Below are 25992 nucleotides of genomic sequence, written 5' to 3' on the forward strand. Positions count from 1 at the left end.
CTTGAAATAATGTAAAAAAACAGAAAACTGTTGACAAAAAAAATAAACGAAAAACTATACTGTCCGCATCACCAGTTACTGTTCCACTAAAAAATACGTAGATCATGCCAAATTGCAAATCATGTAATATTTTCTCGGCCATAACCATAAGACGTTCATATTCAAAGACTTGTTTATTCTTTTACTTCAGAGAAACACAAAAACCACATTATATGTTCTTCAGGTCATCGGAAAAACATGTAGTTTTACATAGAATCAAAGATGTTTCAAATCAGAAAATAAACTACTTAGTCGTCGTGGCTTTCGCTTCCTCAGAGCTACTCTGTTCTCATTGCTAGAAAACTTAGAAGCCATAACCTGAAAAATCAATCAAAAAAAGGTTGTAGACGTTAAACCGATGGTTATGAGAATTCGATGAAAAAAAAAAGAACTAGAACAAACCTGAATTGTCCATGGGGTTGCCAGCAGGAGCTGCTGATTCAGGCTCCTTGATCTCCACAACAACACAATCAGACATCAAGAACGTCTTAGCCACAGATGAAGCATGCTCTAAGCAACATCTCACAACCTTAAAAGAAAAAAAAAATATCACTCGTTAACATGCAAAAACCATAGGATTTCAATCTACAATATGAAGTAAGGATCTCTTCTCACTTTGGTTGGATCAATGATTCATGCAGACATTAGATCTTCGTATTTCCCAGTGTTGCAGCGTTGTAACCGTGTTTAGGGTTGTCGCTAGAGAGTACCTTCACACCAAAAAAAAACAAAAAAAAACAGCCATTCACTTAGTTTCTATATCAAAGCCTCAAACTCGCAATCCGTATAAGATAATAAGATGTTCATATTGCTTTACCTTTTCGCTGACAACGCTGCCATTAACACCAGCGTTCTTGGCGATTAACTTCAACGAGTAGCTCAATGCTTTCTTAACAATCTCAGCTCCAACCTTTTCTTCATTGTTTGCTAGAGTGTCTTTAATGGCATCCACTTTCGATGCAAGTCTTAGCAGAGTACATCCACCTCCAACAACAATGCCTTCCTCCACAGCCGCCTAATTTATCAAAGGTTACAATGCATTAGACTCTCACCACATAAAACACATCAAGATTCTCTGTTTGGAGAGATTATGTCACTACCTTTGTAGCATTGAGAGCATCTTCAACTCTCAATTTCTTCTCCTTAAGCTCTGTCTCAGTTTGTGCTCCAACCTAAACATATTACAACATTGGCTTTTTACCACCTGTAGTAACGCTTTTTGCAACAATGTGAAATCTCACCTGGATTACAGCAACACCGCCTGATAGTTTAGCGATTCTCTCATTAAGCTTTTCCTTCTCATAGTCTTGTTCAGCAGCCTACACAACACACAGAGACTTGACATTAATAAGCAAAATAAAACTAACAAGAGAGAGAAAACTTCATTGCTTTTTTTGAGATGTACCTCGATAAGATTCTTGATCTGTTCAACTCTCTTCTTCACAACTTCTTCAGTACTTCCATCACCAACAATCGTCGTCGTGTCTTTTGTGAGAACCACTTTACCAGCATTACCCAAAACCTCTGGTCCAACTTTCTCCAACTGGAGCCCAACCTCTTCCCTAATTACAGTAGCTACAAAGAGAGAAGAAACAAGCACCACAACTTTAGAACTTACACAGTAATAAGAGGATGATTTAGTGAGGTTTTGGTCACTCATCTCACCTCCTGTAAGAGCAGAAATGTCATCAAGGTACTGACTCTTCCTCTCTCCAAACCCAGGAGCTTTCAAAGCAGCAATCTTTATAGTACCACGAAGCTTATTAACAACAAGAGTCGCTAACGGCTCTTGCTCTATATCTTCAGCAATGATCAGAAGCGGGTATCCACCTTTAATCGCATCTTCTAGAATACCGATAATGTCTCTAGCATTTGTTATTTTCTTGTCAACAAGAAACAACTGCACCAACAATCAAGAAGATACAATTAGTTATTATAATAAATCAGATAATAAGATATCAACTCATAAACAATCAGTTTATATACCTTGCAGTTCTCGTATTCAGCACACATTTTCTCACTGTCGGTGACAAAGTAAGGAGAAATGTAGCCACGATCGAACTGCATCCCTTCAACGACGTAGAGACTGTTCTCAGCGCTTTTGCCTTCTTCGAGAGTGACAACTCCTTTACGGCCAACTTTAGCCATTGCTTCCGCGATCATGTTGCCTACTTCGTAGTTGTTTCCTGCACTTACCGCTGCTACATCTGCGAGTTCACTATCTTCCACCTGCAAGAACAAAACCTTTAAACAGAGCAATGACCAAGAAAATCTGAATTGAATATTGAAATAATACCTCCTTTGACATCTTCTTCAACTCGGTAACAAGAGCTTTGGTGGTTTTCTCGATTCCTCTGGTAATCAAAACCGGGTTTGCACCAGCAGCCACCACCTGCATATTTCGATTTAATCATCTCATTTCAACCAAACATTCATTTGTTCAATTCACAAGGACTACAAACCTTGACGCCTTCGGCGATGAGACCTTGAGCAAGAACAACGGAAGTCGTAGTTCCATCACCAGCTAAGTCATTAGTCTTGGAAGCAGCTTGTCTCACTAGCTTAGCTCCAATGTTCTCAACCGGATCCTCAAGCTCAACCTAAAACCAAAAGAACACAACAAAAAGCAAAAGATTAAAAAAGAAAGTAACGGTTACTACTACAATAAAGGACTACACCATTACCTCTCTAGCAACTGTTACACCATCATTAACGATTCTGGGAGAACCGTACTTGCTTTCGAGAACAACGTTTCTGCCTTTAGGACCTAAAGTGACTCCAACAAGATCCGCAAGTTTGTTCACACCAGCCTAACACAAATGAAACACACTCAAATCATTATTAACGAATGAATCAGAAAACCTAAAACACTTTGCTGAAAACATAATCATTTTAGACTCACTTGAAGCTTCTTAATGGCAGTCCCGTCTTTATTGAAATGCAACTGCTTCCCCGCGGCGTAGATTTTACACGTACGTGCAGCTACTTGTACTTCGACCATTTCTGTCACGTGCGAAAGTTGGATTATAACACTCTATTGGGCTTTTCTTAAAAAGTAGGCCCATTTTAGTGGACTAATGATGTAATTGATGGAAACAATAAAGACGGGACATGTCAACAAATCTGGTCATTACGGTTACGCTTTCATTTTAGGAAGGTAAATATTTTCTTCTTAATTCGTTGCATGTATATATGGTATTTACTGTTACTACATTCTTCATGATACATGAATATATAAAAGATTTTATCTATACATTGCTCCATTGCCAAAATAAATCAAATAGTCATCGTTGACTCATTTCTGTATTTTTAATTTTAAATACACATAAGGGACCCTAAAGACAAGATCAAGAAGCAATAATGAAAGAACAAATCTTTTGTCAGCTTCTAGTTGTTTGCATGTTGTTGTGGTCATCCCAAATTCAGGGAAACAGCTGTGATGCTTCAGGCATCGAAGCTCTAAGGGCTTGTGGAGATTCTATCGACAAGGAGCTGCCATCTCCTCCGAAACCATTCGAAGGTTGTTGCACTGCTGTCCGAATCATTGGGATGAAATGCATCTGCGAAGTCATCAATAAGGAAATCGAATCCTCCATTGATATGCAAAAGCTCGTCAACGTCGCTTCTGCTTGTGGCCGTCCACTTGCTCCTCATTCACATTGCGGAAGTAAGTCCTAACGTATAACCGACTTTGTCTTCACTATTTTCTAGATTTTATTTTATTTATTTTAGTTTTAGAATTACCATAAAATAAAAAATAAAAATTTAATCTGCCGCACTACTATAGAAAAAAATATGAATATGTAACTCAATGTTGGTTGGTTAAATGAATCCTAAACAACTATTAAAAGCCTTACAATTAAACCCCATAAATATATGTATATATCACTAGTTTTTTCTTTTGTAAATGTATATCACTATTTGTCTAAAACATCACATATTGAATTTTAGCAACAAAAAAAAATCACAATTTGAAATTCAAATTAGACTTTACTCTGTACTCTGTATTAACCTCGTCGTCTCTAGTAACCAGAATATCACTAGTAGATATTTTTTTAATAAATTATAGATTTTAACTTTGATTTACTTGTGATATCTCTTTTTCAGGTTACCTAGTTCCCGGTGTTGTTGCATGATGAATGAAACTTGAATAAGCTAATGTGGATTTCTTTAAATACTTTAAATTGATGCTAAATAAATTATAGTTCTATGGAATACACTAGTAATTGGAAGACCTGTCCCTATTTTTCTATCTTATTCTTGGTACTTGGTATGGTTACTTTAGTCAATAATCGATAACTCAATATTGCTAAAGTATGTCGCCAAAAACAATTACTCTGTCATAATGACCTTTTTATATAGAAAGCCCTACATACGATGGATCCATCCTCATCAGAAGCAGAAAACAGAGGATGATTAAAAGGTGGTTTCTTATCACAGACTCACGAGGCCGATAATAAATAAAAGTGGACATGATTTGAAAAGGTTTCGAGAGGTGGAGATTCAATAGTTTTTTATGTATTTATTATTCTCCAATAGTTTGGAGGTTAATCACTCTCAAGCACTTACACGAGTACAAACCCTAGCTGCTCTATAAACTTTACCTGGCCGACACAAATAACCACTGTTAGGAGCACAATGAGAATCATCCGAACAAATACATAGCCCTTCCAATGCACATCCTTGCTTCACAACCGTCACGTTCCCTTTTAACACTAGAATCTGATCAGTCCATTCTGTAGAAAACAACCCCGAGGGATCCAGCCTCCCCTTTACGTTCAGAAACAAGTTTGCGTTCTTGTACTTTCTAATAACACCGTCAAACGCTATGTTCCTATTCTTCCCCCCAATGTGGCAAAGCATTGTACTTCAACAGCGCCATTTGCTCGATCTCTTCAATATAATCCTCGTAGAGACGGGGTGTCAAAGGATCATCTTTGCTTCTGTAGTAAGTTAGGTCAAAGTCCAAAGCTTTTTCTTCCTTCCCAAGAAAGGCAGAGGAGGATGTTACATAACGGATGAGAACACCATAGTTGAGTTCAAGGCCACAAAGAGATTCTGGTTCGATCTTCACTAGTGCTTTGACGTCGCTGATGAAATCTTTGACATGTGTGAGAGGAATACTGAATGTTGTTTGGTGAAAAAACTCGCCATTTATGCGTGGATCCCACGGACACGCCGTGATCAATCCATCATGAAGGCTGTCTAAACACGCACCGGAAGACATCATACGGTCTTGGCTTCCGACAGCCGGATAGCCTGTAAATAAAAAGCCTGCGATGGATACATAAAAACATAAGAATATTATATATATGAAAATATCAAGAGATGTAGATGATTAATTGTATCAATATTATTAAAGTTGAAGTACACAATTAGATTGTTTGAAAACAAGGATAGTACAATAAATGAGATATATTTGGAAACATGGATAATATAATAAATGAGATATTTTTGGAAACATAGATAGTAGAAATGTGTATTTTATTTTATTTACACATTTAGTCATTGTATTTTCAATAAATTAATAACAAATGAGAATTGTTTAGAAACATGAATAACATATTTAATATTTCTTTTTATTTAAACATTTAGTCATTGTTTTTATAATAAATTAAACAACCTTCATTCTATATTTCTTTTTATTTATAATTCTGTTATTATATTTACAATTCTTTTTATTTACAATTTTTTATGGTGAAAATAAAAACACAAACTAAAATATAAATATAAATAGTATATTATATAAAACAATTTTTAAAAACAGTATTGTTACCTTATTTAGTTTAGTCAAATATAAAAATTTCAAGAGTTCAATTTTCAAAAAAAAAAATCATAAAATTAATAATAATTCATAAAAAAACTAATGCAAAAAATTAAAAATTTGAAACATGGATAAAAGTATATCAGTTTTAAAATATACAAAATGGACTAATCTAATTATCTGAAAACATTGTTTTTTCTAAAATAATCATAAAATAAAATTTAAATTTTATATACATATTTCAAATCAAAATAATAATTTAAAGTTGATTTATATCAAAAATTGATTTAAAATATGCATATATCAAAAATTTATTTTACTAAAATATTTTCCAATAACCATTATTAAAAAATGTCAATATATATAAGAAAAATACAACAATAAGATTAATTTCATATACCAACATAAATTATGGTTTTTATATTTCACATTAAACTTTAAGAATATAATATATGTGATTATTTATAAGATGGTACATATAAAATACTATTAATCATATGATTATTTATATGATGGACCAACACAATTAATTATACGATGACATATAGATGATATATAATACTGACTAGGGCTGAGCGTTCAGGTATCCATTCTGGTTTATTTCGAATCTGTTTGGATTTCGGGTTTCCAGGGTCAAAGATTTCAGCCCCATTCATATATTTCTAAATTTCAGTTCGAATTATGACTAGGGTTGGGCGTTCAGGTATCCATTCGGGTTCGTTTCGGATCTGTTTAGGTTTTGGGTTTCGGGTTTTCAGGGTCAAAGATTTCAGCCTCATTCAGATATTTCTAAATTTCAGTTTGAATTATATTCAGATGTTTACGGGTTCAGTTCAGGTTCGAGATAACTCATTTACATTATTTTTTTTAAAATCATTATATATTTTGAATTTCTTAAAATCTATAAATAAAATAATATATTGTATATAAATCTGAATAACATATGTCATAATATCTAAACTTAACATATAAATTGGTTTGGTTTAAATTTTAGATCAAAAATCAATAACTATTTTAAACATTTTTGGTGTTTTGAGTATACTTCCACTATGTTAGATATTTATATTTGACTATTTTTATATATTTTCAAATATTTAAACGTACCTAAAAGTATCATATATATTCTAGATGTTTTTATAAACAATAAAACTAAAAATAATTAATATGTATATAAGTATATACATCTTTTTCGGATACATTTTGATATCCAAAATACTTCGGTTCGAATTGGTTATGGTTTTGGTTGTCTAAATATCAAAATTTTGAATAATTTCGATATTTAATCAATTTTGGTTCGGGTTTGGTATAACTCTTTTGGATCGTGATCTGTTCGGTTCTTCAGATTTAAATTTTTTATCTAGCTTTGATATTGACATAAAAAAATAGTAATATATTTTTGAAATATACACCCGCACGGATGAGCGAATCAGAATCTAGTGTACCATTATTGGTCAAACCGAACGAAATTCCAAACAAAAAGGATGATAGTTGTCTTGCTCTCACACACTTTCTGTTTGCATCTCCAGACAACTCGTCATTCTCCTCTACATATCATGAACCAAAAACATATAAGAAGCGGTATAGTTAACCATGTAAACGTAGATATGTGTGTATTCAGAAATAAAGAATGAACCCAAGTATCTAATGAAAGCGACGATCACAGAGACTTGTGAGCGGAATGGGAAGAAACTGAACAAGCCATTTCCAGAAGTGTTGGCGGGAACTCGGTCATCAATTCGATACACAACTTTGCCTTGGCTTGGTAACCATAAGAAGTCCGCAAATTCGTGTTGTTCACCAAAAGTCAAGGCTTGATCTCCAAAGTCCGAATCGTTTCTCATAACATACGTTAATGATCTCTTGAACATTGGTTGCAATTTGAAAGTTACCTTTCCAAATATATAAGAAGAAATTAAATGTACATATATTGTAGCACAAATGCAAGAAAACATAATTCGTATTTTATACATACATACCTGAGATATAACTCCAAGAAGCCCTAAAGAAACTTTGGCCGCATTAAATTCTTCAGGATTCATAGTCTCACTAAGAACCCGAACCTTCACGTACCCGTCAGAAACCGAACCGGGACTCACCATTCTAATCTCGGTCACGTAATCATGAACCGCACTTCCTTTACCCCACAGCGAACTACCGTGAGCACCCGTGCCCATCATTCCTCCAACCGTTAGTCCCCACCAGTACGGTGCGTAGGGCAACGCCAACTCCAACTTGGCCGCTTCGTTGATCAGCTGCCTTAGCGTCACGCCACTCTCAACTGTCAAAGTCTTGGCCTTGGGATCGGTTCCCACGACATGGTTTAGAAATTTTGTGCTTATGAGAATCCCGTCCTTTCCGTCAGTGCAGACCAGCTTGGGGATGCTGTGAGAGTACCTAGTCACAACCCTCATTTTTTGGCTGGCTCTAGTGGCTGCAGCCACCACAGAGACGAGCTCAGCCTCGGTTCTTGGGTACTCCACCTTTGCAGCTTTACATATAGAGCGGTCGGGAAATGCTCCATAAGAATGCGTTACCGTGCATATGGTGTTTCCAGACTCACACTTAACGGGATCTTCGGGTGGAGTTGAGCAAGCGAAGGTGAAAAAGCAGAAGATTATACTTAACCAAAATGCCATTTCTTAAAGATTTTTTGTCTAATTTGCAAGGGAGATGCTTTTTCTTTTTTTTTTGCGTCTGGAGATTTTAAAGGAAAATGTTGTGATCGTTTCATTTATATCTTATTTAGAGCATGATTATCTCTATCGCCCCTAATGGATTTCTTAATGAATTTTTAATTAATAAAAATAATCTAAGAACTTTAGTTAAGAAACTCTCATTTTAAATGGTCCAATGAGAATTTATTAATTAATGATTTTTTTAAAATATTTTTTATTAAATGTGATCAAAGTTCTCGATGATGGAGCCTACAAAAATTTAATCAAGAATCAACTGAAGTGAAAAGAGACTGGAGCAGAGCCATACATACATCAACCCAAGTGATTGAAGCTAATGGATCAGATGCTGTGATGCTCTTTTTAGACGTTGTTGGATCCAAAAGAGAAACAGTTAGTGTCTTCTCGATGTTATCAGTTTCACCACCTAATCTGATCACAACCATTACTGAAAGCAACTGTCCTCGCTGCGGAGCTGAAAACGAAACTATCAACCACCACTACAAGAAAACAGCATTTTAGCGAAAAAACTTCGAAGAAAAAGGAATTTCGTAATTTTACGTTGCAATTACGAGGAACTTACGAGGAAACATAAAATAAATGTTATAGCGTCGTAAATTAACGAGGAAAATTTTTTTCGTAAAGGAAACATAAGTTTGCGTGGTTTTAACGAGGAAAGCTAGTATCCTCGTAAACTTGACGTAAGTTTTGCATCTACTTTACGAGGAAAATGTTTTTGTGACTTTAACGACAAAATTATGAAGCACGTTTTTTTACGTGGCTTTGGTTATCCGTGATCAAAGTTACACCTCGAGGACGAATCATTAGTGGAGAAGAACCACCATTACAAGAAGAATAGATAAATGAAGTCAAGGAACCTGAACAAGAAATTGATGACATTCTTCTCATTGATCCGCATAATCATGAGTACGAAGATCTTACCGACGATGCCACAGACAAAGCCGTTGAAGACAAGTTTAACGAAGATGATGATGTTTCTAGTGATGACGAGAATGTAGATGTATCCGATTGATGTATTTGTTTTTAATATGATTGATTTTCAGACTTAATACATGTTATTTGATGGATTTAATCATCAAAAACTATTTAATGTATTAAGATTATAAGTTAAGGAATTGTGGTATTAGAATTTGGGGTTTAGAATAAAAAAATAGATTGAGGTTAAAGGGAATATGGGTTTGGAGTTTGAAATATATGAAGTAGAAAATAAGAAAGATGGGGTTTGGGGTTTCTGATTTTAGGGTTTAGACAAATAACTCGTTAAAACCTCGTAAATTTACGAAGAAATAACGACGAATATTAAAAATAAATAATGCGGGACTTGTTAATTCCACGTAAGCAGAAATCGTCGTAAAGACCACGTTAGCTTACGTGGAATTACCGAGTACACCTTTCTTTTTTTATTTTCTTCGTTATTTCCTCGTAAATTTACGAGGTTTTAACGAGTTATTTGTTTAAACTCCTAAAATCCTAAACCCCAAACCCCAAACCTCATTTTCTTTATCTTCTACCTCATATACTCCAAACCCCAAACCCATCTTCCCTTTAACCTCAATCTATTTATTTTATTCTAAACCCCAAACCCCATATTCCTTATCTTCTACATCATATACTCCAAACCCCAAACCCATCTTCCTTTAACCTCAATCTATTTTTTTATTGTAAACCCCAAAATCTAAAACCACAATTCCTTAACTTATAATCTCCATCAAATCACATGCATTTGTTATTTTATATAATCTTCAAAAGATGATATTTTTGTTGCAAGATAAAATAAATTAATTTAATAATTTGATTTTGTGTAAGTTTGTATTAGAAAGAAGAGATTGATATAAGAAGTTAAGGAATTGTGGTTTTAAAATTTGAGGTTTGGAATGAAAAGAAGAGATTGAGGTTAAAAGGAAAATGAGTTTGGAATATATGAAGTAGAAGATAAGGAAGATAGGGTTTTGGGGTTTAGACAAAAACCTCGTTATTACCTCGTAAAATAACGAGGTAATAACGACGAGACAAATAATAAATAAAGAGGGGTTCATTAATTCCACTTAATCACAAAACGTCGTAAAGACCATGTACATAAAAAACGTGGGCCTTGCTATTTCTTCTAAAAGAAAACACGGGCCTCGCTATCTCCTCGTAAAATAACGTCGGCTTTACGAGGAAAATAAACACGGGCCTCTGTAATTCCTCGTAAATTCTTATATATATGTGCAAGTGCACAGTCTCATTTTGTCCCAACTTCCTCTTCATTTCCTCTCCAATTCCTCTCCACTTCGTAGCAATGGTAAGTCTCTCTAATTCCTCCCTAATTAGTTTAAGATAAATTAGGTAGTTAGTTTAGGTAATTTAGATAGGTTTACGGATTTTATGTTCATTAGTATTGATTAGATGTTTAATATATGGAATTTAATTATTGATTTTCTAATTATTGTTGATTTTAATTTCATTTTTTTTTCCAGGTTTGCAGGAACAGACTTACTCCTCATTACAGAGAGTTGTTCGGTGAGCCTGGTAGTCAGTTAGACCCGCCAGCTTCTTCTTCAGCTCCCGGTTCTTCTTCAGCTCCCGGTTCTTCGGGTCAGGAGACTATCCCCGAGACTCAGTATTTTCCTCCGATGATGCCTCCTCCGATGGGTCCTCCTGTGCCTCCTCCGATGGCTCCTCAGATCCCCGCCGATGTTCATTCCAATCTGATGGTGCCGCCTAGTGCTCCCTTCTCGCAGTACACTGTCGAGGATATTCTTGGTAAGCAAGGAAGAGGTGGTTTACCAATCATAGACCCCGACAGACCCGACGGAACCATGTGGTATGTTACATTTTTTAAATTATTTTATACTTTTAATAAATAATTTAAACTTTAAATTTGTTTTGAAGTTTGGGGTTGACAACTGTCTTGCAACAGACGTAATCGAGACGATTAAAGGTTACTTCTCTATGGCGCATCCAAACTGGAAAAAGACGCCGATCTAAATCAGCAAGACGTGGTTCAAGATTTACGCTGTAAGTTATTACTATTAATTAATTATTTATATATATATATATATATTTTTTTTTTAATAACAAATTATTGATTTAATTTTTTTTTCTTGCAGCAAAAGTATCATTGTTCTCTCGGGGTCAGTGAGAAGGTGAGGAAAACATTTTACGTGAAGGCGAAAGTTCTCTTGTTGGACACGGTCTCCAACTGGAAGGGTGACTGGATCGTGAATGGGTATGTGCGTGGCAAACCCGCTGAGCTTACCACAGATGTTTGGGATGGCCTCATCCGTTACTGGAAGGATCCTGACTCCATGAGAGTCGCCCAGTCTTGCTCTGTCTCCCGTAACACGGTAGATGAGCACGGCCACAGACCGATGCAACACTCTACGGGCCAAAAACCCCATGTCAGTGTCCGTTTGGAAATAGTAATTAAATATTTAATTTTTAATTATTTTTAATATATATATATATATATATATATATATATTTATATTCTAACAACTTTCTTAAATGTTTTTGGGCCAAAGAGATGGGACGTCTCCCGACTCTTGCGGAACTTTACGAGCGGACCCACAAGAACAAGGCGGGCCAATTTCTAGATGGCAAGTCCGAGAAAATCTACAACGACGTAGTTGCTCGGATTGACGAGCGCCAGATCCAGTTGACCTAGCAGTCCACCGACGGATTACTCGTCACCTTATCCACAGCTGAAGTGGATAGGGTTTACGAGGAAGTAAATTTTAAAAAAATTTAATTTTTTATTATTCAGTAAATTTAACTTTAAAATTTTACTAACAATATATATTTTTGTTTTTAAGGTTGTCCCTAAGAAAAAGGGACGTACGTTGGGGATTGGTTCCTCAACGATATTCCGAGAGCGACATCGTCTTATGGTGAGAGACGGGCTGAGGAAGTCACTGAGCTGCATAACGAGGTGGCCGCGACAATAAATGCGTTCGCAGCTCGTGTGGGTGGACTCGAGGCCTTCATGGACGTTATAGCGGCCAAAAATCCGGAATGGGAGTCTATGTTGAGGAACATGCGACGACAAAATCCCATTCCAGGCGAGTCATCCGGCACACATGACGAGGCTGATGTTACGAGGAAGAGCAATGAATTCTACAAGACGATGAAAGACCCTTAGTTTCTTTTTTTCCGGTTGTTGTATTATAAATCCAAAACTTATTTATATATATAATATTTTTGCATTTGATTTTTTATTTTAAATTTAAATTTTATTCATAAAATAAATATTTTTATTATTTTTTAATTAAATTTAAAAATTCTGTAAAATACAAAACGAAGTAAATTCGAAGCTAATCTGCGTGTTCTTTACGTGGAATTGTTACGAGGAAATGACAAGGTTTGATTTACGAATATATTACGAGGAATACTTTTCGTGCAATTTACGTGGTCTTTACGGAGAATAGTTTTTAATGTCTTTATGTGTTGTTTACAAGGAAAGATTTGCGTGTTTTTTACGAGGAAAAGCAGCGAGGAAGTTACGTGGAATACCTACGTGGTTCTTACGACGAATTATTTACTTTGTTTTTACGACAAAAATAAAGACTCGCTACTTTACGAGGAAATGGCGAGGAAATGTGTGTTACGACGAACAATAAACGATGAAACCATTTTCCTCGCTAATTCCTCGTAAAAGGTCTTTTACGACGAATTCACGAGGAAAATGGCTGGCATTAATCTTCTGTTTTTCTTGTAGTGCACTTACTCTTCGAATACCGTCCCTCTATTCAGGTGTGGGCTTTAGCCCATATCCCTCACTCTCCGGGTATCTTTCCGAGCGCATTAATATTCAGCAATCTCAACCACCTCCAATGGCGGACAAAAGGACTTGGCATTCCGGCTTCGATCCTGAATAATGTGCCATGGATTATGTGGTTTATATGGAAAGCTAAAAACGATAAAAAAAAATTAACAGGAAAGATACCTTCCCACTAGATAAAGTCCAAATAGCTATCTGAGAAACAGATAATTGGAAACTGGCGCAAATCTTGCATTCCCATGAAGAAGAGGATAATCTGCCACCATCAAGTACACAATCCCCCGGCCCTAGATGTTCGATCGACGCATCATGGCATCAAGACGACGCTCTCTTTGGAGGATGAATGGTTCTAATGAACGAGGATGGGGTAATGACCTTAGGTTAATTCACTAGTAATCGAGGCCTAACCTCCCTTACACGCTGAGTTTCATACTATGCTGTGGACTACAAAATCCTCACTTCAAATGGACCATCTAGATGTGACCTTTGAGACAGACTGCCAACAAGTGGTCAAGATTATTGTAGATGAAGAAGAAGAAGACTGTTCATCTTTATTGGTCAAAAGTGAAGAGTTTCATTACTTTCATTCTATGTTTAACTATTGCTCTTTACGTTTTATTCCTCGTTCTTGTAGTGTCCGAGCCGACTGTCTTGCAAAAGGTGCTCGAGCTCGTGGTATAATCATTTTCCATGTAAACTCTAGAATTCAAAACCAAACGGTTCAAACCGATCATACGAAAATTCTTTAATAAAATATGGAGTTTTGGATGTCAAAAAAAAGATCACACAAATAAGAACTACTCTTTTATTAATTTCTATGAAGAAAATCTCTCTCAAAAATCTTAACTCACAAACTTATAAGGTATGCAACTTTTTATATATAACTCAAACTTTCCTAAACTCATTAAATTTAACATATTAGAATATTTCATAATCCTTATAGATAATCTCAATCCATTATGATTAGATAGCTTGTTTCTCAAGATACTTCAAATTTAATCCAACACTCACTCTATTCTCATTAGTCATTAGTCATTACTAAACGTAAAAAAAAGTTTGCGCACAATTCCAAAGAGAAAATGCTCAGAACTTGTAAGAAAAATTTATCATCAATAACTTCTTGTTGATGGATTAAAGCCAAAAATAGCAAAAAGGAAGCTTCAAGGAACATCAATAATTCTCACCCCTAATTTTGTTATCAATTTACCCTAAACTGTGGTCCTATAGAAAAGAAAATGAACAAACCCCAAAAAGGTAACGAAGATGAGAGAGTGGAACCACTCGCCAGCTTTTGAAAAGTATGATTAATTTTGAAAATACAGTTGCTTAGAAAAGTTTTTCTCTCCTCCATAAATACTTTACTAGATCTAAGGATAAACCAAAATGTTGGAAATTTCCTCGAAGATCATTTTCTATCTCTTCTTCCATCAACCTTAAGACTATCTTGAAATAATGAAGTAAACGAAAAATTGTACAGACCGCATCACCAATTACCGTATCACTAAAATGTGTTGATCATTCCAAATTGCACATCATGTAATCTTTTTCTCGAACACCATGTGGAGTTAAACAAGTCACGGTCACAGTTTTTAAAACCAAATCTCTATATTCAAAATTTTAAAGCCAAAAACCTAAAACCGTAGTCGTTAATAATATTTTTTTTAGTTAATAAATTGTAATCTTATATAAAATTAATAAACATATAAATTTGTTGGTTTCAATTTTTATTTTTATTTGTACGATGAATAAATGAAATATGCTGTTGATAAATTTTGATTGACTTCTTGTTTTAAACTACCCAATATATTTTATGAACTTGAATAAATAATAAAAGTAGATTGCAGTAAATAGGTAATACATTTTTGAAATGAATCATAATCAATAATATTAAAACAGAAGCACAACATATTGGCCCAACTTGATTCTAGGTAGAATACTTTTCAAAGGATTTTTAACATTAAGACCTCTCAACTATATATGTTTGTTTTGGGTAAAACCCTCAAACTAAATATTTAACGAGAAAATCCTCAAATTAACTTTATTTAGTGAATTAGACTCTCTCTCTACAGTGCGGATCATAATTACTTCTACAACCGATAAATATTTAGTTTATGGGTTTTTTCATTAATTAAATATAGTTGAGGAGTTTTACCATTAAAAAAATCAGTCTAAATATAATAACATTATCAAAAAATTAGTAACTTTAATTTTCAAAATTAGCATTTTAAAAAAAATCTGTAAATATATGAAACTGATTTTTTTTTATAAAATCAACATTATATATGTATAAACTAAAAATGTACAAAACCAGAAAATATAATATAAGATATACATTTTATTATCTAAAGATTTATTATTACATTTTTATAAGAAAAGATATACATTTTATTATCTAAAGATTTATTATTACATTTTTATTAGATAAGATATAAGTTTTATATATTTTCTAGTTTTGTACATTTTTAATTTATACATATATAATGTTGATTTATAAAAAAAATTAGTTTCATATATTTACAAAAAATTAGTTTCATATATTATACATATATAATGTTGGTTTCAATTTTTATTTTTATTTGTACGATAAATAAATAAAATATGCTGTTGATAAATTTTGATTGACTTCTTGTTTTAAACTACCCAATATATTTTATGAACTTGAATAAATAATAAAAGTAGATTGCAATAAATAGGTAATACATTTTTGAAATAAATCATAATCAATAATATTAAAACAGAAGCACAACACATTGGCCCAATTTGATTCTAGGTAGAATATTTTTTAAAAATTACTATCTTATACAATTTTGCATAACATATAATATTACTAACTATATACCCTAAAATATAGCTTAAATAAGGGAAGATTTAAAGAAGTAAATCTAAACAAATATCTCGATTAATTATTTATTAATTAAGATCTTCCATATGTGATTCCATTTAATGTAATATATAATAAATTATATCTCAATCTTATGAAAAATTTAAAAGTATATAGATATTTAAATTTAAAAATATTATCAGTTTTCTCTAGGTTTTTAACATAAATATGTAAATCAAAAATTTAAAAATAATACTCAATACCATTTAACATTTTTACTCATAACCAAATCCGCATTTTTGAAAAGTGTATCAAAATCTAGTATATATTTATAACAGTCACAACTTCTAAAGCTTTTAATGTCAATCAAGATTTTAAAATTTTCTGAAATAACAGTTACAGCCTTTAAAGCCAAATCTCTATAGCCACAATCGTAAAGTCAAAGTCTAAAGCAAAAGCCATTACCAATTGAATCCCAAGTATAAAAAATGGTGTTTGTTTGATTTTTCATATTTTATTTTACGTGATGCATTATTTTTTAAAAATTTAATAATTAAAAATGCTTTTATTAATGATTAGGAACTGACATATAAGAAAATTCAGTAAAAATATAACTTAAAAATAAATAAAAATCAATAAAAAGCATACTATCTTCTTTATATATAAAAGAGAGTTTGAATCTCTCCTGGGGTGTCCACCTAGGATTCCAGTTCACAAATTCAGCTCTTGAGAGAGCGACACCTGTCCAGGCCAATGATACTCTGCGTTTCATTTAATCTCTTTCTATTGTTTCCGTGTGTTTTGTATGTTTCCTGGCTTTTCTTTCAATTTTTTGGGCTTTCTACTCTTCTAAGCCCAGAACGTTACCTCATCTCTTCCCGTGGTCGTCGAATCAGTTACCTAGCTCTAGCCGACTTTGCAAAACCTCCATTGAAACGCTTCACTCTGCATTCATACCAAGCAATAATTCTTCTCATTATTTCCTCCTATCCACGAAACCCACTACGTCCTACTTAGTTTCCCTTTATTACCTTTTCTAGGTTTCTGATCTTATAAATAGGGATGAAAGCGTCACAAATCTCATCGCTTCTTAGATTCTATGCTTTAATTTCTTTTTAAACCATTGTTACGACGATGGCGAATTATTTTTAGGTCGTTGTATTCAAACTGTTGTGGCGCCTCATCTTTGCTACTGGGAAGCCCGGAGAGTGAAGAAAAGTGTGGGAGTTCATGGGTACTTGCTACTTCTAGATGGGAAGGTTGTCTTACTAATTTTCAAATCACCGTTTGATCCTTAATTCTCACTAACCAGGAATCCATCACAGTTCATCGTCTAAAGATGCCACCGCTGAAGAGCTAGAGCGCTCTGTGAATGAACGCCTCTCCAAACCTTATCGAGGATCATTGTTCTAGAGGCCCAGGTTTTATATGATCCCTGACACTGTTCTTCATCAATGGCACATATTTTCTCTAATTCTAGCTTGCCTGGTTCACCTATCTAGCTTTCATATCTTAGAGCAGACCAGGGCCAGTTAAACAAGTTGCTCGAAAAGGAGAGGCAGAGAGCGGCAGAGAATACACAAGAGTATCTGGCAGCTAAGGAGGAAGGTCGAGCAAACCAACTTGAAGTGTAAATAAGGAAACTGCGGAGAAAACATAAGCAAGTGTTACAAAAAGGGCAGCTCCAAAACGAGCTTATTCAGAAGGTGCTACGTAGTCTTACAGAAGAAACAATCACTTCAGACTTTCAGACTCTGTGCCTCTGAGTAACTTTGCCTTAATCTTCATGAATCTGCTTCTGAGTTGTTGATGCAGTTGGGAGGTATAACAAAATTACGTTCTGTTTCAATATCTGCAACATCAAGGATATGAAAGACGAAGGAATCTATCCTTCACAAGCATGTGCTGTGTTTTCTTATTTTATAAGTTGGGTTAAAAAATTTAATATATAAAAAACTATCATGTTTGCTATCGTGAATAACCCCTTTTTACATAGATCAGGTTAAAAATGTATAGTTAGCTATAAAAAACCTGTCACTCCTCACTGTAATCATCGTACAAGATAGCGTCTCTCGAGCCTGGAGAGAAGAGCGACAGTGTTATGCTGGTGCGGAGAGGTGAAAGGTGTAACTGTAACGTCTGCTGTTTTGTGCTATCAAGGAGTCCCACCGGATCTGTGGCAGCCTCGGGGAGATGGAGTTTCCTCTAGGTTTATGTATCAAGTGTTAATATTGATGAGTTGATTTTCTCCAATAACGATATATTGTCATCTTTCAAACAAATATAAATCTTTGTCTACCAAATATAAACCCACCTCATGAGACATCAGTATTCATTAGTTTAGTATATTTATTTATATACATATAAAAAATAGTCTTTTGTTCTTATGACACCTTATCAAGTTGTTTATAAACTTAACACTTTTGTCATAATTTATTACATATTAGTTAATTGTTTTAAAATTTTCATCTTCTTATTATTTAAACTAAATCTGTTAACAAAAAAAATTAAAACCCCTAAACCATTATAATTAATATTTTATTTTAAAATCAAACAAAAATTTAGACATTGATCTTTTTGTTAACAAATAATCATTTAGTGAAATATATAATATAATCTTAAAATAAACAAATTCAACAATATGTTAAGCAAATTCATTGGAACAAAAAGATAAATCAATCTACGGTATAACATAATAACTTATAATTAATACATAATAAAAATAGTTTTTTTCATAAAAAGGTCTATAGAGAATAAGATATAAAATAGATTAATTAACATTTAGTGATGCTACATAATATTATTTAAGTTTAATGAAAATTTTAACAAAGATATTATAGTTTAGTAAAAAATGACACAATATTTAAACATATTCAAAATAAATAGAGATTGGAAAGTAGAAAAACCTATTTATCATTTTGTTTTTATTTACGTTTCATCAAACCTAAGCCAAAGGAAAAGGTGAATCTCACTAAAATAGTTTTCCATTTTAGGTAAAAAAGATAAAACTTAGAATAATTAGCAAAAAAAAGAGAAATGATCCAAACAACAGATAATGAGTAATAAATAATCAAAAAAAATATTTAACAAATATCAATTATGAAAAATAAAATAATAAGATACACCAAATAAAACAAAAAATGGTATTAATAATGAAACTTGATTTTGATGGAAATTTAGTCTACAAAAAATAATTTAGTAAAAGTACATAATTTAAGATCATTTCCAACCCAATTCACCTCTATTCTTCTTATAAAATAGAGATTGCTATTTTCACCTCTATATTTAGAGGAAGAAATAACATTTCCCAATAATAAAGACATTTTTTTTTACATAGTGGTCTTTTAACTTTTCAATCTTATAATTATAACCAAAAATAAAACCTTCTTTAGCGAAATACACTTTTCATATAAATCGAATAATATTTTTATTTACAGAATAGTTTCTAAAGAAATAATTAGTTTAAATAATATCATAATTTTATGAAATGTTAAAATAAATTGAGTTAGTTTTAAACTTTCACAAATAAAAGGTATTATTTGTAAAATTGAAAAAAATATCAAGAATATTATTTTAGCGGAAAAATAGAGAAATACATTGGAGATCAATTCATCTCCATTATAGAATTCCTTTATTTTAGAGGAAAATTAAGGAAATATATAGAGATGGTCTAATCATAAAAGTATATAGATTTTATGAATAAATAGCAAAATTTTCTTAATAAAATAAAACAAGAAAGAAAATCTATTTATGTTATCATTTTTCACGTGTCATTAAATCCCAACCAAATAAACTTAAAAAGATGGAAAATCACAAATAATTTTTTATGTAGTTGCCAAACTCAACTATAGAAAAATTAACAAGAGGATAATAAAAATATCAATAAATGATTAGTACTTGATAAAAATATATTTTTCCTAAAAATTACAATAATTCGTGAATTAGTCAGATAAAAATATCATACATACTACTATCATAGTATCATTAAAGAATCAAAACACTCCTCAATCAAGAAAAATGACACTACACACCTGAACATTGAAATTAAAGTGAATAATTAAAAAGTCGAGATGAGTGCCACAATAGACAACAACTCCACAAAGAAAACATTTTTGTATAAAGGCTTAACAAAGAAAACATACTGATAATTGATGACATAAAAAAGAAAACAAATAAAATCAAGTAATTATACTGTACAAATTTAAAAAAAAACATTCAGAGAATCACAATATTATTATTATTGTACTATAAAAATCACCCGTAAATAAGGATTAACAAAAACATAAAACCAACCCTTTGAATCTAAGACAATTGGCAAATGCAACATTTAACTAAAATAAATATAATATCCTTCATCATTTAAAATGTCCTAAAAGACAATAAACAATATTGTACACATCTTTTGAAAATACAAATCTAAAATACAAACTACCAAATAATTATATAAAAAAAAAATTGGAATCACCGATAAAGTATACCCCGCCCGTAGGACGGGCCTATCCTAGTTGATAATATTCTTCAGATCTCAAATTTTGGTTTTACGCTTTAGTTTACGGATCCCCACAAAATTATTTTATCAAATATGTTAGATTTTAAAGATGCAAAAAAACAAAATAAAAATTACTACAAAAAAATAACACAGGAAAATCATTTACACCATGCTGCCATGCGTACAAATCCTTCAGAGAAAACAAAATATGGTCAAATTTAATTAAAAAAAACTAAAGCAAAGAAGGATCATGAGTTGTCAATACAAAAATCTCAAGTTTTAGCAAGGCAAACAATGGAACTTAGCTTGAGCGTAAAGAGAAAATCAAATGAAATACATTTTTTTAGTTGACCACATATATTTGGACGGATGCATATCGTTACCGGCCTACCGGGTGACATAATAAATTAAGGAGGACTTATATATAACTCCTAGAAATAATTTTAGGGCTTTTAAGTTTTTCAATTAGCTATGTCATCTATCTTATTAAAACTCAAGTATAAAATTGAAGTGTTCGTTGGAGTGTTTGTAAACTTGAATAGTAGTTTTAATGAAACTTGTTTGGATATTTGAATAATAGTATCCATTAATTGTGTTTTCATATTTCACTTATTTTAACAATTTAATTAATTATATTACTTTAATAATAATTTACATTATTAATTATATTACCGTAATAATAGTGCATATTTTTATTTAATATTTAATCAATTATAACTTTGTGCCAATTATAAAATCAAAAATGTTAAATAATTAGGTTTTACATATGATTAAACGTTTGGTTTAATTTATTTTACTAAAATATTTTATTTTAGTTTCAGTCGGTGGAAAATTACGTACCAAAAACATAGTTCAAATATTTTTTTATAAATAAAATAATAACTTAAATCAAAATAATTAAAATGTGCTACATTTATTGCCACTTAATTTTTCACTCCATATAATTATTTTACTTGATAAAAAACTCTTTATATTTCACTTAGTTTAGCCAAACACATAGAAAGATATTTTTATTAATTTATAAAATCAGTTAGATATGAACAAGTTATTTCCTTCAGGTATCTTTTTTTTTTAGACCAAGTCCCGCTTAAATATTATAAACTTATGTGTGGATTTTGAGTTGGGTCATTCTGGATCTGGATGAATTCGGTTCTGATGTATTGAAACCTAAATTTATCTAAATAACCAATGTATCTAAAACGGGTTCGGATATTTGTAACAAAAATAGCCTTATAACCTGATTCGGTCTAGGTCTTTTGAATATTGTTAGTTATATTATGATACATCTAAAGTATATAGCACTAATTCTGAAAAATAAATATCAATGTATAAAAATATATTTCAAGGGCCAATTTAACAAAATATTAGTTGGTTTAGTTGAAATAAATATATTTAAAATATTTGTATGAACTGAAAAAAAACAATATAAAAGTACTGTACATTTGGATCCAAAATCATTTCTTTTAACAACAAACTACACAAATATATTGATTTGTATACAAATTTAAATTAAAATGTAAATATTTAATTAATATAGAAATATATCACATTGTTTAAACAAAATATCAATGTAAAAATTATTGTACAGTTGCGTTCTAAGATCATTTATTTTAACAACAAGCCAAATAAATATGTTGATTGGAGAGGGAATAAAACAAAGTCAGAGAAACACATAATTTATCATAGACACTCTATATGTCGAATTTATTATAAATAAAGTTTTACTAAGATAAATACATTCAATAATTACAAACAAATAATATATTTCATAAAAGTGAAAAATAATATCTGCGCTTTTGAAAGTGAAAAATAATATCCGCGCTTTTGAAGTGCGGATCAAAATCTAGTTTTTTTATAAACTATGTCATATATTTTCTTGTGCCATGTCATATTTTGTTTTTTTTGCTGTAAGTGTTTATAGAAATGACATATGAGCAAAATTCAAAAAATCATTTAATTTGTGACTGTTATTATAAATAATAACAAAGGGATTAATGAGAATATATTCTAAGAGATATGACTAGATATGTCCGTATCTGAATATTATGAATTGCTCTATTGCCTAAATAAGAAAATTGTCATCGTTAATTTGTTACCTCCTTTGGGTATTTAACAGCTATATATGACAGAGAGGGATGTAAAAGAGAAAGAAAAGAGCAAAAAACAATGATGAAAGAACAAAAAATATTATGTCAGATTCTAGTCGTGTTGATGTTGTTGTGGTCATCTCGAATCCAGGGGGAGAGATGTAACGATTCAGGCATCGAAGTTCTGTTGGGTTGTGGAGATGCTATCGACAAGGAGCTGACACCTCCTCCGAAACCATCCGAAGGTTGTTGCACTCTTGTCCGAATCATTGGGATGAAATGCGTATGCGAAGTCATCAATAAGGGAATCGAAGCCACCATTGATATGAAAAAACTCGTCAACGTCGCCGCTACTTGTGGCCGTCCTCTTGCTCCTCGTTCACAATGCGGAAGTAAGTCCCAAGTCCCAACCTAAGTTGTACACGACCATCAAGTTATCTTGACATGTGAATATAAACGTTCTGTGACCGAAGCAGCTGAATACATATTCTTCATTTCATTACGAGATATGTCTTGCAGATTAATATTTATTTTTGATTTTCCTGTGGATTTTATTTTCCATTTTGCAGGCTACCTAGTTCCCGGCACCGTTCCGACCCATCATTAATAAGTTTATGTGATTTTCTTTGTCTACTTAAAGTTTATGGTTTAACCATGAAAAAAAAAAAGTGTATCAAATACACTAGTAATTTGAGGACCATTACCTATTTTCTATCTTATTGCTGGTATTTAGCATGACTTAATCAATCAGTAATCAAAAGCTTTCGAGAGATAAGACCATCGAGACAATAATTTAGATGATTTCGTTGGATTGTTTTCAAATAAGTAGTTTTGAAATAATCACACTTTCAAACGCTTACATGAGTACAAACCCTAGCTTTTCTATAGACTTTACCAGGCCGACACAGATAACCTTTGTTGGGAGCACAATGAACATCCTCAGAACAAATACACAGTCCCTCCAGTGCGCATCCTTCTTTTACAATCGTGACGTTTCCTTTCAAACCTAGAATCTGATCGGTCCATGCCGTAGAAAACAACCCTGAAGGATCGAACCTCTCCTTTACTTTCAGAAACGCATTTGCGTTCTTGTACTTTCTAATGGCACCATCAAACGCTACGTTCCTATTCTTTCCCCAGTGTGGCAACGCGTTGTATTTAAATATCGCCATTTGCTCGATCTCTTCAATGTAGTCCTCGTACAGACGTGGTGTCAAAGGATCATCTTTGCTTCGGTAGTAAGTTAGGTCAAAGTCTAAAGCTTTCTCCTCTTTTCCAAGATAAGCAGGGGAGGATGTGACATAGCGCATTAGAATACCGTCACTGCGTTCAAGGACGCAGAGAGATTTTGGGTCGATCTGCACAAGTGCTTTGATGGCTCTGATGAAGTCTTTGACTTGCGTGAGAGGAACACTAAATGTCGTTTGGTGAAAAAACTCGCCTTTTATGCGTGGATCCCACGGACAAGCCGTGATCAATCCATTATCAATGCTATCTAGACACGCACCGGACGACATCATACGGTCTTGTCTTCCAATAACTGGATAGCCTGTGAATATAAAATCTGCGGTGGAAATTACGGTTAATACGTAAAACATTAAAAAAATAAAAACTTGTATACGGAAATAACTAAAAAGAGATGATTACCATTATTGGTCAATCCGTATGAGATTCCAAACAAAAAGGATTATATGTATATACCATCACTCTCGTTCCCATCAGGCGATGACTCATCACTCTCCTCTTCACATCATAAACCAAATGTATATATTGGAAGTATTAGAAACTACACAGATCATATATATGAATTTCTTAGAAATAAAGATTGAACCTAAATTTCGGACGAGGGCTAAAGCCACCGAGAGTTGTGAACGAAATGGGAAGAAATTGAACAAGCCATTTCCAGAAGTGTTGGCGGGAACTCTGTCATCAATTCTATACACCACTTTGCCTTGGCTTGGTAACCATATGAAGTCGGCAAACTCGTGCTCTTCCCCTAAAGTCACGGCTTGATCTTCAAAATCCGAATCATTATTAACGAATGAAACAGAAACCTAAAACACTTTGCCGAAACAACATAATCATTTTAGACTCACTTGAAGCTTCTTAATGGCAGTCCCGTCTTTATTGAAATGCAACTGCTTCGCCGCCGCGTAGATTTTGGGAAACCTCACTTTCCTCTGAGCAAAAGCTTGACTCTTTCCAAAAGAGTTTGTCGAGACAGAAACACGAGAGATGACAATCTGTTCGAAGGAGGAGGGGCCAAGGATGAGCCCATTGAAGACGTTGCGCTGAAAGCTGAAGCCATAGTTTGCTTTCACTCTCTGCAGAATGACAAAAAATATCAAAGATTGAAACTTTTTGTTTTTGATTCTAACTGATCTAATAAGGCCTTAACAAGCTAAATCAAACAAGAAGAAACTATTGAACTTTGTAATCATCGAAAAGGGTATCTCAAAGGAAACAACTTTCTACCTACACTCGAAGCGACTTGATGAAGAGACTGAGAGAGAGAGAGTGTGTGCATTTATGATTCGATCGTTTTGTTATGTGATCGCGTCTTCAATGTTTCTGGTTGAACCTGAGCCGTCGGATTGGTTATTTACCTAAAGCAATGAACTTGGAATCCTCTAAAACTTTTATTAAACCCTAAACCCACCAACTCTACACGTACGTGCAGCTACTTGTACTTCGACCATTTCTGTCACGTGCGAAAGTTGGATTCCATGGAGATGAGGGATTTTAGACCGATTGCATGCTGTAATGTCTTGTATAAGGTCGTCTCAAAAATCTTGGCCAACCGGTTAAAGAAGTTTCTACCGGAAATCATTAGTGAGAATCAGTCTGCGTTTATCAAAGGGCGACTGTTTATGGAGAATGTTCTTCTAGCTTCAGAGATGGTGAAGGAGTATCATAAAGACTCAATATCTTCAAGGTGTGTGATGAAGATAGATATCTCCAAAGCATTCAATCCTGTGCAGTGGGATATGGTTTTAAATGGACTAGAAGCGCTGGGTTTTCCTGCAAGATTTATACACTGGATCAAGCTGTGTATCACCAGTCCCTCTTTTTCAGTTCAAGTAAATGGAGACCTTGCTGGTTACTTCCAAAGTGCTAGGGGATTAAGGCAAGGCTGCTCACTTTCACCCTATCTCTTTGTCTTATGTATGGACATCTTGTCTAAGAAGATAGACAGAGCAGTGGTGGAAAAGAAATTCAACTATCATCCTCGTTGTAAATCTCTTAGCCTCACTCACTTGTGCTTCGCGGACGACCTAATGGTATTTGTTGAAGGCACGAAAAGATCGGTTGAAGGGGTGTTGGCAGTGTTTGATGA

The 25992-nt window shown here is 33.1% G+C and overlaps 3 protein-coding genes and 2 pseudogenes across 3 annotated transcripts; 2 read left to right on the forward strand and 3 right to left on the reverse strand.

Moving 5' to 3' along the window:
* Positions 1-102: 102 nt before the first annotated feature.
* LOC108836170 (chaperonin 60 subunit beta 3, chloroplastic-like) lies at positions 103-24963 on the reverse strand (annotated as a pseudogene).
* On the forward strand, positions 3400-4316 carry LOC130499388 (uncharacterized). The gene is made up of 2 exons (XM_056993370.1): positions 3400-3706; positions 4147-4316. The coding sequence occupies exons 1-2, from the start codon at positions 3400-3402 to the stop codon at positions 4173-4175; spliced, it is 336 nt and encodes a 111-aa protein (XP_056849350.1). The 3' UTR covers positions 4176-4316.
* LOC108838616 (probable L-gulonolactone oxidase 4) lies at positions 4586-8467 on the reverse strand (annotated as a pseudogene).
* On the forward strand, positions 22690-23354 carry LOC108828649 (uncharacterized). Its single transcript, XM_056993369.1, has 2 exons — positions 22690-23047; positions 23225-23354. The coding sequence occupies exons 1-2, from the start codon at positions 22735-22737 to the stop codon at positions 23260-23262; spliced, it is 351 nt and encodes a 116-aa protein (XP_056849349.1). The 5' UTR covers positions 22690-22734; the 3' UTR covers positions 23263-23354.
* Positions 23504-24740, reverse strand: LOC108824642 (probable L-gulonolactone oxidase 1). The gene is given in 4 exon segments (XM_056994117.1): positions 23504-24219; positions 24303-24398; positions 24487-24669; positions 24719-24740. Coding segments are annotated over 4 exon segments (1017 nt in total).
* Positions 24964-25992: the final 1029 nt, after the last annotated feature.

This window comes from Raphanus sativus, chromosome 9 (genome assembly GCF_000801105.2).
Source record: "Raphanus sativus cultivar WK10039 chromosome 9, ASM80110v3, whole genome shotgun sequence".
Taxonomy (NCBI): Eukaryota; Viridiplantae; Streptophyta; class Magnoliopsida; order Brassicales; family Brassicaceae; genus Raphanus; species Raphanus sativus.

Coding starts and splice junctions, on each gene's coding strand:
- LOC130499388 (XM_056993370.1), top strand. CDS start 3,400: ATGAAAGAACAAATCTTTTGTCAGCTTCTAGTTGTTTGCATGTTGTTG. Junction 3,707..4,146: donor TCCTCATTCACATTGCGGAA/GTAAGTCCTAAC, acceptor TCTCTTTTTCAG/GTTACCTAGTTCCCGGTGTT.
- LOC108828649 (XM_056993369.1), top strand. CDS start 22,735: ATGATGAAAGAACAAAAAATATTATGTCAGATTCTAGTCGTGTTGATG. Junction 23,048..23,224: donor TCCTCGTTCACAATGCGGAA/GTAAGTCCCAAG, acceptor TCCATTTTGCAG/GCTACCTAGTTCCCGGCACC.